The following is a 15,217-nucleotide window of genomic DNA, read 5'->3' on the forward strand; positions in this document are numbered from 1 at the left end:
AATCAAATGCTTAATTGTTGGGGGCGGGGTGGGGGGGAAGAGGAACAGGTCAGTGAGAAGAATCCGTTGAATGAGATTAGGTCTTTCAGCATGATACATCCCAAACTGTGCTGCCAAGTGCTACAGGTGTTCAAGCAGAAATAGAATCTCCCTTTGAGAAAAAGAATGAATTGGTGGTACCAAAAGGTACCAAACCATACTCTATTTTAATTTCTCCCATGATATCCTACTCAAAAGAAATTGCTAAAACAATACACTCAAGATATTTTATTTGCAGGACTGCCACTAGACATTTTGCCACCCTTAGGCCCGCACTCTGAAAACTCTGTACATTATGGTTTGCAGTAATGTACATTAACACGGTGCTGGTCAGGCCTCAGCTGGAGTACTGTATCCAATTTTGGTCACCAATGTATAGAAAGGCTGTGGAGAAACTGGGAAGGATCCAGAGGCGAGTGACAAAGATGATCAAAGGCTGAAGGAACTAGGTATGTTTAGAGAACATGACACCAGTCTTCAGATACTTGAAAGGCTGCCATAAAAAAGATGGAGAAAATTGTTTTCTCTTGCCACAGGGGGCAGGACAACAGGCAAACTTGGTTCAAACTCCAGCATAGCAGATTGAGATTAAATCTCAGGAAAAACTTCTTAAGTGTAAAAACCGTAGGACAATGGAACAGACTGCCTAGGGAGGTTGTGGAAGCTCCTTCCTCCTTCCAGATTTTCAAAAGGAGGCTGGATAGTCATCTGTCTTGGATGGTTTAGATCACCATTTCTCAAATGCGGCCATCAGCAGATTTTTTATGGCCGTGACAACGGCCAAAGCATTGGCGGAGACTGGGGAGGACGGGCAAAGCATCTATACCTCCTTGCAGAGCCCAGCCATTGCTCCTGAATAGCTCTTATCAAGGGCAGCGAGATGCACCACGTTGGTGTTTGCTCTGGTGGCACCAGCAATGATCAGTGCCCTGCATTGTGTACTCTTCTTGGGGGCTCTGGACAGTGCCTCTGGAGACACGGGGCCGGTATGCGCGGTGCCAGAAGAGGCTCATCACTGGAGGTGGCTGTGTTTGGTTGCCAGAGCGCTCCCCTGCTCCCACCAAGCCAGGGCATGGGGAACTTGGGACTCCACAGGTAGCTGGTAAATTCCTAACCCACCTTCCCCAAGGTGGGCTCTTGGTGAAGGGCTGCAGAAGACAGAGACAGCTTTGTCAGAGCGGCCACCAACAAGAGTTGGTGGCTGCACTCTGAGACCACCAAAAAAAAAAATTGTTTAGACACACCAAATCCTCCATCTTGGCAGGGGGTTACACCAGATGACCCTTGCAGTTCTATGATTTTAACTCCCTGTGGGATGTCTTCCCTATTTTTTGTGGTGGTACCCACCCTGCATTCCCAGGAGACTGACTTCACATTAAGTAGTAAGGGCCATTGTCTGGCTTCTTGGAAAAGGTGTGTGCTCTTTTAAGGCCTAGCCAAGGAGTGACTTTCTACTGAGGACTAGATCAGTGTGAAGACGCTGACCCATCTCTCCCCCCAAGAGGAGACCAGAAGAGAGGGGGGGACTGCAGGAAAAGCCCTCTTTTACCTGGACGAGGTGGAAGTGGGTTTTGTCAGGATGCGCTATAGGCATTATGCTAATTGCTCCTTTCTGGGGGGGCTGGGAAGGAATTTTTCCTTCACTGCCGGATTGGCCAAGGTGAAGTGTGGGGGTTCCCTTCCCCACAGAGGGTTTGGGGGTGCTTAGTTGGGCAAACATGAAACAGGAGTTAAGCTATGATGTCGCAACACATCATGTAAACATGGGGCAGGTACTCTGAACGGAAGGAATACAGTGGTTAGATAAAATGGACTGATAAGGAGCTTACAGAAGTATTCTTTAAAGGAGCGAAAACGGGGGTTTCGGGACTCCTATGACTAGTACAGCCGGGAGCCAACCCCTCACCCTTTATAGCCCACCTTAACCCTCATTTGGTGAGGTCCCAGCCGCAAGTTGGCTGGGGACCAGGATGGTTAAAGGGGAGGGCTGACAGAAGCCCCCTGGATATATGTTGAAATGATTATAAAATACCTGCACTGTACATGTTTATCTGCCGGGTATTCCCAGACATTTAAGAATAATGTTGTGGCCTAATTAAACCACGTCCAGTTTTCCTGTCCTTCTTCCTGCATAGCCAGACAACTCTCCTTTATCACGCCTAGCCAAAAATTAGCAGCAGTGAGAACTGGTAGTCACCAAGCCTCTGTCTCCAGAAACACATCTGAGTAAAATGCTTTCTATCTGAGGTCAAGGAACTTCAGCTTTATGCAACTTATTTGTATACCAGTGACTTTCTTGGCAGTGTTAAATGTTCAGAACAGCATTACTTCCCTGAATTCAGTTGCTTCTTTCTCTCTTTATCTCCCTCCCTCTTTTTTTCTCTCTCTCTCACACATTTTGGCTTTCAGGACCATTTCCTCTTTGATAAGCCAGTGTCCCCTTTGCTAACATGTGCTGGGATGGCACGTGACTGGCCTGATGCCAGAGGAATCTGGTATGGCATGTGAAGTGTGGAAGTTTGTATCATGTGCAAGTGATTTTATTACGTCTCTCCTTGCTTGTCCTAACACTGCAGCTGCCATTCCCTGATACTGACTACATACTTAGCTACCTTTAAAAATGTTTTCTTTATTAATTGTTCAAGGAAATATAGAAATAAATAATACAACAAACAAGGCTTTCCATTAATGCAACAATCATGATCATCAGCCACAACACAAGGGAATATAAATAAGACTATTGCTTTAGTCTTTTAGCTTCTGTTTTTTATAAATAAAAATTCAGCACAAAAGAAGGGCCAGCGAATGACCATAAAAAACAAGTTATAAATGTAATCTAAAAAGCATGAATGAGCTACCTTAAATCACATGTATGAGACCTCAACATTGCATCTTTTCCCCTCATTTTGTTGCTGATGTAATTTTTTTTCTATCAGAACTGTGATTAAGCTTTCCTTCACACATGCAGAATAAACTGAAGGAGTGTTATATTTTCATTTTTTATCATTACATGTTCTGCTACTTAATGAACACCCATCATTTCTTGGAATTAGTTGGAAGATGCAATTCATACGCTTTTAGTGAGGCAGATCTTTGTGTGGAAAAACCTTTGCATGTATTGCTCCACTCCAAATGTTTTTTTTAAATTGTGTCAAGAAAAAATTATGTGGGACAGATTAGATTATGTTTGACAGCATCTCCAGCATTTACTGTGAATATAGCCAAACCAACTTTATGTAGACCCCATCCAAAGCCTACCTGAATCCCACAGGAGTTTTCAATTTCAATGGGCTTTGGATTAGGCTCCTGGTGCCCAGAACAAAATCTTAAACAGGTTTTACTAGAAGAATTATAAGGATAACAAATGGGTGCATAGATTTTATGAACTGAAGAGAACATGTACAAATAATGCATGTAGCCCCAGTGCATCACCTGAATAAACCAGATCTGTGTTTGCACATTTTGCATGTGAAATATAATTTATATTGCATGTGAAATATAACTTGCTGTAACTGGAAAGTGACACTATGAGCCGGAATTTTAAAACTTGGTCTCTCTTATTGCATCACAATTTGTAGATACAAATAATTGTGGGCAAAGTTATATGTTAGGACAATTTAGCCTCAGAATGAAATCCTGGCCCCACTGAAGTCAATGGCAAAACTCTCATTGACTTCAGTAGGCTCAGGATTTCACCTTATGGGTGGGAGTTTCAAAAGCACTCAACATTAGCCTCACTACTCTCCCTATGGTCAATTATACAAGTTCCATTTAATTCAGTGGGAGCTGAGTTAGGCCAACACTGATCCCTTTTGAAAATCCCATCCTAAATGGCAGATGGTGACTGCAAAGCAGGTACTTGGATATTTAAGTATGTCTGCTTTCACCCACAAATAACTGCCAGGACACATTTGCACCCGCAATTATTTGCATCAGCAAATTTCAAGTACAAAAAAGGAGGCCCAACTAAAGCCAGGCTAAAAGTCAGGCCCTCTATGGGCTTTAAATCTTAGACCTACTGTGCTTTACTCCCGATGTATTATTCAGACTGTTTGTATGAACAAGTCTCAACCTATTGGTCACAATTTATCTGATTCAGGAAGACTAATCCAAAGGCAGAGAACGTGAAGAAAAGCAAACAGTGATCCCAGTTCCTACTTGTCACTTTAAAAGCATGACCATAACTTATCAATTTGAAGCAAAAGTGGATACCTTATCTCCAGGCACTTTATCTTGAAAGATAAGTCAGCATCTTTATTAATGTACTGTCTTGAAGCAACATTTAGCTGCCTTCTCCCAATGGATAATTTGATTTATATGCCAGTCGTGTGTTACCAAGTGATATAAAAGGAACTAGGATTTGATTTAGAAGAGAATACAGTTAAATAGGGTCAGGTTGCCGGGCCCCAGGCAGCGTGTAAGCATCAGATTTTCTCACTTCAGAAAGCTCTAAAATCAACGAATAACTTCCCCAATGATTAAAGATGCAGAACTCTGCTTCTCCAGTTCCTAGTTCCCCTAGCTGTGTGTTCCTACGGATAAGTTCTTGTTAGAAGAAAAAGTGTACTTTCTAGTGCAGCATCAATACAACACCAGTGTAATCAATAAACAGTGCTGTTATCATTGTGACCTAAGGAACCTGAAGGATTATGTTACTATTGGTTAGAGGAATGAAACTGAGAAAGGCCTCAATAGCTCTTATTCTTAGCCCCGTCACTCTGGTATTATCTTGCAGCACTTGTCCTGTGCACAATCACGAGCTAGGAAAGGATGGAATTGAAATTAAACTGAGAATGATGAGAATTATTTCTGACGGCTTATCCCATTCTTTAAAGACACAATTTTCTTCTCTCAAATAGGCATAACCATGACAAAACATTTCTTATCTGGATTAATGAAGAAGACCATACCAGAGTGATTTCCATGGAAAAAAGTGGCAATATGAAAAGGGTGTTTGAAAGATTTTGCCGTGGTTTAAAAGAGGTAACAACTCAGGCAGTTTGCGTTTTAATTTTTATTATTCCTGTTTGTTAGTCATTAAAGTAGTGTCACCACTCATTGATATGGTTAATACTGAATTCCCTTTCACTATTTTTAGCAACAAAATTTAAAAAAATCAATCCAAATTATACCCCACTTGAAAAGCAACAGTAACAAGGAAGTAAAGACACAGTGTTTTCATATTGTTAGCCAAAATGTAGGGACAATCAAACCCTAACAGTGCCAGAAGTTTTACAAAATCTAAAGTCAACTGAAATTTTTCTCCTTTACTATTATAAACAAATATGCATTGCCTTGCAGTGTTTTTCACCCCAACCTGTAGCACTGAGAACCTGAAAATGAAATTTGTTAGAAAAATTAAACCGACGTCCTTCATTTGATGGGAGAAATATATAAAGGAAAACAGCCAAAACAGTGAAAAATTGATTGGATTTCTAAAATTCTTTCAAATTCTGACACAAGGAAAGATGATATATGTTGGTTTAAAATTACACACCAAAATCTGAGATTTTTAGGACAGCAAAGTCGTCTTAAATACAAAAATTGCAACCTTAGGCGCTGGGCTTGGGATAAATCTGTTTAGGCTTTTTATTTCAAGTTTGCCAAAAACATATAAATATGAAGAGAAAAATCTATGCTAAAATGCTGTGAAGGTTATAACATACATCCAGTTGAGCTAGGCAATCCAGCTAAGACTGTAGGCTGGATCTGGTCCCTGATGTAGCCCATTGTGCTGCTCTGGCAGTGAGAAAGGGCCATCAAAGCTGCCTTAACTGAGCAGGTGAGGATTCCACCCTGCACCTTGTAGCAAGGGCATAAAGTGCATGCTAGGGGTGTGGCCAAGGGCACAGGACATTCCAGAACACTGCTGCACTCCAGCTGATCCATAGATGGTGCAACTCCTGCTTGTGGGCTAATACCAATTGATGTACTGGGGACTGGTTTGAAACATAGAGGATCAAGCCAACACAAAAGTGACTTACAGATGCCTTTATGCCCCTCCTCTTCTCTAGAACGGTGAGGGCCCCAGCATCTGGTCCATGTTCTTCTCAGAGGCATTTATGACACTGTACTATGTTGTACAAGGAGGTAGTGCAATGCAATTCTTCGAGCCAGGGACTAGGAGTCATGGCTCCTGGATTTTATTCCCAGCTCTACCGTTGACTCTGTAATTATAACTCCTACTAGAGTCAGTGGATATGAACTCCTGTCATTTGACGCAGGCAGAAATCTTTTGTAACTCTGACACATGGCATATGAGTGAAGCCAGGAAATAAAGACTCGTCTCTTACTAGCAGTCCTGGTGTTATTACAGACTCCCTAGTTGACCTTGGGGAAGTCCTTTAACCTCTCTCTCTGTCAGTTAACTCATCGGCAAAATGAGGATACTTAGTTACCTTCCAGGGGTTTGGTGAGCCTTGAATAATTAATGGGCCTGATTCTCCTCTCACATCAGAATTGCACTGAAACTGCATTGAATTCAATGGAGTTACTCATGATTTGCAGTAGTAGTGTTAGCAGTATTGTCAAACTCAGGGATTCAAAATTCAAGTGCCAGGGCTTGAAAATCATGAATTTTTTAAAAATAATAAACTTTGGGTCCTTTTATTAGCTCTCTGGTGTTTGACCCTTTAGGGTTCATGATTTACAGCTCTTCTCCACCATCACAAAAGCTAGAAACTTACTTTGATTTCAAATGAAAGTTGAGAGTCTTGTGTAATTACCTGACTCCACAATTTAAGCTTTCAGAAAAATATCAAATATCCCAAGATTTGCAATAAAATCACAAGATGACAACACTGTGTATGTGAGAGGAGAAAGTTTATAAAGTTCACTGAGGATATTGGATGAAAGGTGCTGGATACATGCAAAGATTTATACCTCAACCATAGTTTCATTTGCACATAATCTTGTGTGTTTTATATACTTAATGGGCCAAACTCTGCCTTCACTTACACCTATGCAACTCCATTGACATCAGTGGATTTTTGTGGGTATAACTGAGGGCAGAAATTGGCACTGTGGGTTTAATAGTCAAATTCATGAAAGACAGCAAGAATATCAGATGTCAGCAACATTATCATAAGATGAGACATTTGTGTGCGGCAGTTTTCTGGGTTTTTTTACCTGCAGGTTGAACAATTAATTAAAGAACGGGGCTGGGAGTTCATGTGGAATGAACGCTTAGGATATGTTCTGACCTGTCCTTCCAACCTGGGAACAGGATTACGTGCAGGAGTTCATGTTAAACTTCCAAAACTCAGCAAGGTATGTAAGCCATTAAAACAGCTGTGATGTAAATCAGGTCTTCATCTGACTCAAAAAGGAACAAATGAAAAAAGAACAATTCACAGTGTTAATGTACTTAATATTATGTGTAACTATGAGGCCCCAGGGACAATCTGTGACAAATTGTGCATATTTTTATCCATCAAATTACTGTATTTGTTATGTGAATGAATCTATTCACCCAACAGCCACTCAGGCAGCCCGTATACCAAAGGCAGTGGAAAATATCCATCCCTGCAAGTATTCCTGGAGAAACTACTGAAGTAACTGATAACAGTATTTCCAGGAGTCAATACAATATAATATATAAAATCAGTATATCCATAAAGCCTGTAAATAAATAAATGTCTCTTGTGCTAGGATCCCAGGTTTTCAAAGATTCTGGAGAATCTGAGGCTGCAGAAACGTGGCACTGGTGGTGTGGACACAGCAGCTGTGGCAGATGTGTACGATATCTCCAACCTGGACCGCATGGGCCGATCAGAGGTAATATGTTTTTTCTAGTTTTAAACTCAATGAAGCAGATCCTCAGCTTGTGCAAATGGTCATAGACTCATGGGAGTCAATTAACTTCAGTGGAACCATTTACTTCAATGAAGCTATGACCATTTATGGCTACCACTCTGAAACCTGTTACTCACATGTGTAAGTGTTTGCATCACTGACCCCTAAGTCAATCAAAATATACGAGACCATGAAAAAGGTCCAAATATACAAGAATGAAAAGCATATTACAAGATGCTATACATATATGTGTAAGGAGCTAGAAAAACTGTATGGTACATTGTGTTGTTTGAGAAACAGCATGTCATTATGAACTATATAACATTTTGAAACGTTTGTGTGCTTTTTGCTAATTTTTCATTAATACAAATATTTATATTGCATAGTTCATTTACATAGAGTTTTAAAAACATGGCTTAAGCCTTTAATCCCTTATTCATGTGAAGATTTCAACTGGTCAATGAGGCTATGTGTGAGTAAGGACTAATCGTGTGAGTAAGGATTTGAAAGATGAAGCCTATATCTCAGACCTATTTCTACCCTGAAAAGCTTTCAATGTAAGACACAGCAAACACACATAAGAGGATAGAAATGTTTTATTATAGAATATATATTTTTCAGTACATAATAAAATAGATTTCATTGTGTGATAAACCTGTTTGCAGAACTAAGTTATGTCCCCAATGGCGCAACATAAAGTTGTTTGGGGTTTTTTTGTTTCAGTTACTGGTCAATGCAAACTTCATACAAAATTATTTTCATCCTCACAGCTGCAAAATCAGACCTCTGATTTCCCAACACAGCTGGTCTGTAAAGACAATAAAATAAACTGCTAAGCCACTGAAATGCTTTATAGTAAAAAAACAAATCCCTTCAAAATCCATTATTGTACCAATAAAGAGACACTGGGATTTAGCTTGGGTAATCAGTTTTAACAAACCAGTTATTAAAGATTGCTAATGAACCATTTCATGAAGATTTTTTTAAAAATAAGTTACACAGTTTGCTACCTACTCTAAAGTTCATAACACCAGGGGAGCTGGTGCTGTCATGCCACAGGGTTTGGTAAAACTCTCCCCTCTCAGACTCACCTTGTCTTTTTTTTTTTTTATTCTTTAATAGTTTTTAAAGAGATTACACAAACGCATCTGTTGCTTACTGTATGGAATTGGAGGTTCTGCTGCTGCTTTTGGGACAAGACACTGGGTCTGATTCTGATCCCACTTACAGCAGTGTGACTCAGGAGTAACCCCACTGAATTCAATGGAGTTATGCCTGGTGTAAAACCAGTATGAGTTTACAATCGGGCCTACTGCCAGAGAAATGTGGATTATGGGCTTGATATTACAGTTGCTATAAAGGCAAAACTCCCTTTAGAGTCAATGGGAGTTTTTTTCTGCATAAGAGTAGTTGGTCACTTGTTGTAGTAGCATCAGAACAGCTCATTGGCAACTGCAAGGACTTTCCATTCTGAAATCATGCAATAAAAGGATGACCATAAAGTAGTCTGGTCCTATTCTGACAGCTGATAAGAGGAAGTGCGAAACACTCCTTTCCATTCCGAATTTGAAAGATGTTTCATTACTACACCCGCAAGACAACAGCCCAACAGCCATTTTGCTCACTTCAATATTTGATGATACTGAAAGAACAGTCTAATTATTTTACAAATCCATGACATCTACAGTCTATCCTTAATATTTTTCCTCTTATGAGGCTGAAGGAGCTGAAGACTCTCACAAAAGAATCCTTTTGATAGGGATGAAACCAACACTTTGTATTAAGGGTCCAGTGAAAACCTGTAATATGTAATTGAGAATAATAGTCTTCCCATAGGTTTTCTGGTTCATCCTATAGCAGTCTATAGAAGGGCTACGGTTCTTTATTACATTCTATCTGTAGGCTGGTTCAAAAAGCTTATAGATGGGCTATCATTTTCCATTGAATTCTATAGAAATTTTCCATCAAGGGAGTGGGGGAAGGTGCAGCACCCTAGCAGAGGTGGATGGATGGAGGCATTAAAACTGTGAAAGGTATGCCTTCTGGGTAATGCTCCGAGTATGCTGGGAAGTGTGTAGCCAGCACTCCTTCAACACAGACATCCTGACATTGGAGCCATGCCTCTACTTAGATATGCCCTGTTTGGAGCTACTAGCTCTGTTGGCACATAACAACATAACACCGTAACTCACATAACAACATAACCTAAATATTTTGGGTATTTTTTCCTATCTAAGGTGGAGCTTGTCCAGATAGTTGTTGATGGGGTCAATTATCTGATTGACTGTGAGAAGAAGCTGGAAAAAGGTCAAGACATCAAGGTACCACCACCTTTGCCCCAGTTTGGAAGGAAGTGAGCTTGTTACAGATGATTAATAACTGATGTGAAATATGTCTGTTATTCAGACAGAAAATTATCTCTGTATATCTCAGGGTATAAATAAGATCCTGACAACTTGTGAAATAAAACATTACCTGATGCCTTACAGATTGTCTGTCTGTTTTTTAGTAGCTGGTTGGGTTGGCAACAGTTAACATTCAGAAACCAACACTGTAAGTAACATAGTAATGACCAATAAATAGATTTTAATGATTGATAGATATGAAAATGCTCACGTTATTTGCTAACATTATCATCCAAGTCTCCTATGATTATGTATCACTTAGTATATGAAATATCTTTTCTACTTGGTATTAGACACTAACAGGGAAAGTCAGGGAACTCCTGCAGAATGAAATAAACAGCCTAGAAAGTTTACCAGAGATTAAAAAGATTATGGATGATCTCATGCTGTTCTTCCATTACTGTGAACTTCTCATTCCCCTGCTGATCATATGTAAATGGAGCTTCCATTGTTTTGATTCTTCTTTCCCTCCTGTCTAAGAGAAAAAACCTGTTTCTCCCTTTGTTTGGTTACAGACGTCAAAGCATATTATCTGTGAGTATTCATATTTCCTCAGAAAGCATTAATACATGCATTTCACAATATTAATCACCAGTGTAAGATTATCTTTCATAAAAGACCTTACTTGATACACGTTTATAATACAGTAATATACATAATTGGTTGATTCAGTAATTTATTATTTGAGGTACAGACCCCTGCAAGAGGCTGCCTCCTGCACTTGCAAGGTTGATGGCTTTGTTTACCTTTTATGTAAATGTACCTCACAGTCTTTGCCTGGCAAACTACAATACATCCTTTGTCTAAGGCAGACGGTGCTTATGTTTGCCAAACACAATTCTAGCACATATCTATTACTCTTTGTACATAGTCCCACTGAAATCAAAATTAAAACTGAGCACATGCTTAAGCAACTTGATGAATCAGAGCCATAGGCAGTGTAGCCTAGTAGACTGAGGGCAAAATTGGAGCGCGGAACAGTTGACTTCTATTCCTACTGCTGTCATTCTTTTGCTTGTGTCGCCTTGGGCAAAATAATCTAAAAAAAATTTATACTTTGAAATGAATTACAGAGTATGTAATCATTTGCCACTTACAGATAAATAGCAGCAAACCAACATACCTTTCAACGATAGAAATAAATAACTTTGTAGAGAAGTCTTCAAAACACTGTAGGGGTATGTATAAATGTAAGCGAAAACTGTCATTACTTATTCCTTTCTCTCCCCAGGCTTAAATAAAAATTATAGCTACCAGATAAACATCATCCTGACACTGTGACATGTAAGATTAACTACCCAAAGATCATAAACACAAAAATGAATAAAGATACCATCAATCACACTCAAGTACCAATGAACCCTCTAGCACTTCCTCCTCTTTAGCAGACAAACCTTTTTTAAAGAGATTCCTGATCACAATCAAGGTCACTTGTCAACCTCTCTGCATCTCAGTTTCTCCAGCTGTAGTATGGGGATACTACTTCCCTGCCATTCACAGGTATTCTGAAGATTAATATGTTTATATCTGTAGAGTGATTTGAAAAATTAAAAGGACTTAATCAATGCTGTCTTTTATTCTGAGTTTGGGTGCGTCTTAGACACAACCGAAGCAAGGTAAGCAACCATGTGTGGACACAATTCTGGGGAGTGCTTCAGTCCAGCAATGCTTCGCAGTGAACAAGCTAGTCCTAGCCACCACTCTGGTTCTGCTGGTGAAGGAAGAGAAATTTTCCTGCCCTGTAAATTGCTCTGTTGGCAAGACTGGAGGGGCCAGCCTGAAAATTTAGGGGAGCCCTATGGTGATTTGGGTCCTTGCAAACAGCCTTGACATTGTACGGTATACACCGTTTCCACATTGCAGAGAACAAAACAGAGCAGGGTGAGACCTAGCTGTATCCATTTACTCAAACTGGTGTGGTTGAGACCACATCAGATTTTTTCAGTTTTAAAATGAAAGCCTGAGACTCCCAGTATTTTTCCTGGCTTATTAAAAATGAAAATTAAATTCCATTCATTGATTTTTGTTGATATTTTTTACCTGTAGTATATGCATTCTAATTGCTTCTATATCTGTGTTAGTTCTTACTGGCAATAACAAATTATTTAATAGCAAAATCAATTTATTCTTTCTGCAGAGGAGTAAAGCCCTATAAATGGGGGGAAATACAGCAAGACAATTGCATTGGAAAAAACATATATTAAAGTTAGCCGGTAATAAAGATATATTTTTCTTCTTTTTTAACATTAGAAATTCAGGATCTGTCTACCCAGCAAGGTTTACGGTAACTCTAACATCTTAAAACCTCTAACAATAGGAATTCCACAACCTCCCTAGGTTACTTGTTCCAGTGCTTAATTATCCTTCTCATTGGAAGTGTTTTGCAAATATCCAAACGATATAGCCTTGCTGCAAACTAAGCTGATTTCTTCTTCTACCCTCAGTGGACATGGAGAACAATTGATAGCCATCCTCTTTATAACAACCTTTTGCTTATTTAAAGACGTATCGTGTCCCTCCTCAGCTTTCTCTTCTCTAGACAAATCATGCCCTGTTCTTTCAACATCCCCTCAGAGGTCATATTTTCCAAACCTCTTATCATTTTTGTTGCTCTCCTCTGGGCTCTTTCCAATTTGTCCACATCTTTATTAAAGGGTGGGGCCCAAATCTGGACATCCTATTCAGCTGAGGCCTCACCAGTGCTGAGTTGAGTTGTACAATTACTTTTTCTGTCCTACATTCAACACTCCTGTTAATACATCCCAGAATATTTACCTCTTTTTTTTTTTTTTTTTTGCAACCACCTCACACTATTGACTCGTTCAATTTATGATTCACTATAGTTCCCACATCTTTTTCTGTAGTATTACTGCCTAGCCAGTTATTCCCCATTTTCTAGTTGTGTGTTTTATTTTCCTTCTTATCGACACTCTAAGTTAAGGCTGTGAGTCCCGTGCTTCTGTAGACATACTTGTACCAGATCCCACTGAGCTAACATGAATACAAATAGCAATGTATCCGCAGTAACACAAGTAGCAGCAATGGAGGCACGGCTGAGCCATGCTAGACCAAGCCTAAGTGTAGTACCTTGCACTTCTCTTTATTGAGTCTGATTTTATTGACTTCTGACCAAGTCTCCAATTTAACAAGAGTATTTTGAATTCTAAACCTGACCTCCCAAGTGCTTGCAGCCCCTCTGAGCTTGGTGCCATTTGCAAATTTTCTAAAGTATACTCTCTACTCCATCATCCAAGTGACTCATGAAAATATGGAATAGTACTGGACCCAGGACCGACGTCTGAAGGATATGTCCTCCCAGTTTGACAGCAAACCATTGCTAACTATTCTTGGAGGGCCGTTTTTCAATCGGTCATGCACCCACCATATAGTAATTTAATCTAGATCAGTGGTTCTCAAACTTCATTGCACCGTGACCCCCTTCTGACAACAAAAATTACTACATGATCCCAGGAGCGGGGACTGAAGCCAGAGCCTGCCCAGGCCCCACCACCCCCTGGTAGGGGGGCCAAAGCTGCCCAAGGGCTTCTGCTCTAGGTGGGGCACATGTAACCTTAGCCCCCCTGCCCAGGGTTGAAGCCCTCGGTCAGGCTCGGGCTTTGGCCCCGGGCAGTGTGGGGCTCAGGCTTCAGCATTGTCCCTGGGCCCCAGCAAGTCTAACACCATACTTGGCAACCCTATTAAAATGGGGTCACAACCCACTTTGGAGTCCCGACCCACAGTTTGAGAACCCCTGATCTAGATCATATTTCACTAATTTTCTCATGAGAATGTCATGTGGAACTGTATCTCAAACCTTACTAAAGTCAAGATACATCATATCTACTGCTTCCACCCATCCAATAGGCTAGTTACTCTGTCAAAGAGGGAAATTAGATTGCTTTGGCATATTTGTTTTTGACAAATCCATGTGAGCTATTACTCATCCTATTATCCTCTACGTGCTTGCAAATTTATTGTTTAATAATTTGCTCTAGTATCTTCCTGGATTATCAGGGCACATTGATTTAAATCACAAATGTTAATCAAGCAGGAAACTTTGATTTAAATCATCAGTTTTAATTGCATTTTGCATTTTCACTTTTTAGTTATTTTCCTAAACAAGGTTGATTCTCATTGGTTGCTAACAATTAACGCATGTTGATTTGCAACCAAATATAGCTTTTAAATCAAATGTGGTGCTTCTTTTTGCTAATCAGGAAGATACAGTATATCTATGCACATTTGTTAAACCAGTTATATGGTTTAATTTACATTTATTCATATTATTTTTTACAATTTTTATGATGTAAGAAAATGTGGAATGATGCATTTCTTATTAGATTATTAATTTTTACTTGTGATTTGTGTCAACCTCTATTTCAATGGAAATTCAAATTTAATCAAAAATGCATAAAAACAGAATTTTAATTTTTTGTATTAAATAAAACTACTTTAAATGTGTTGGAAACATAAGAAAAAAGTTTATCAGAATGTTTTTAACATTTAAAACTAAGTGATTTGTAGTTAGTGAATTCAACTAATTGTTTTTGATCACCGTGTCCTTCAAGATTTTAGAACTAGTAAATCTTATCCTCTCACACCTACTTTTTATTCATCAATTGGAAGAGAAAAACAAGCTTTTCTGCTTTTTCTACTCCCAACTGGTTTAATTAGTCATTGAACTGAACTAGCTGAATAAACTGAAATGAAGGAAATATTCTCACTGCACCTTCAGAAAAGGCCACTGATGTCAAAAGCTTGTTTAGCATTTCAACAAACTATGGTCCCAGGTGCTCAGCCAGGTCAGTGGTTTGATTGTTTAAAACTTGGAAGAAAATATGTGCTGCTTAACATATTTTGTATTTAATTTAAATAATTTTAATTGATGATAAGTTTAGGCCTTAACGTGGGTTGGCAATTTCAAAGTTAATTTTAAATAGGTGTATTTCTAAAAATAAACCTACATTTAATTTAAATGA

The 15,217-nt window shown here is 39.3% G+C and overlaps 1 protein-coding gene across 1 annotated transcript in view; it reads left to right on the forward strand.

Annotated features, from left to right (window-relative positions):
- The window catches only part of CKMT2 (creatine kinase, mitochondrial 2), a 35,466-nt gene extending 25,157 nt beyond the window's left edge, over positions 1–10,309 (forward strand). Inside the window, exons 6-10 of the mRNA XM_073344382.1 lie at positions 2,449–2,534; positions 4,899–5,022; positions 7,174–7,308; positions 7,690–7,815; positions 10,071–10,309. Of these exons, the coding sequence (XP_073200483.1) occupies positions 2,449–2,534; positions 4,899–5,022; positions 7,174–7,308; positions 7,690–7,815; positions 10,071–10,190 (591 nt within the window). The 3' untranslated portion in view covers positions 10,191–10,309. The remainder of the gene's footprint in view (positions 1–2,448; positions 2,535–4,898; positions 5,023–7,173; positions 7,309–7,689; positions 7,816–10,070) is intronic.
- The last annotated feature ends 4,908 nt before the right edge of the window (positions 10,310–15,217 follow it).

This window comes from Lepidochelys kempii, chromosome 5 (genome assembly GCF_965140265.1).
Source record: "Lepidochelys kempii isolate rLepKem1 chromosome 5, rLepKem1.hap2, whole genome shotgun sequence".
Classification (NCBI taxonomy): Eukaryota; Metazoa; Chordata; order Testudines; family Cheloniidae; genus Lepidochelys; species Lepidochelys kempii.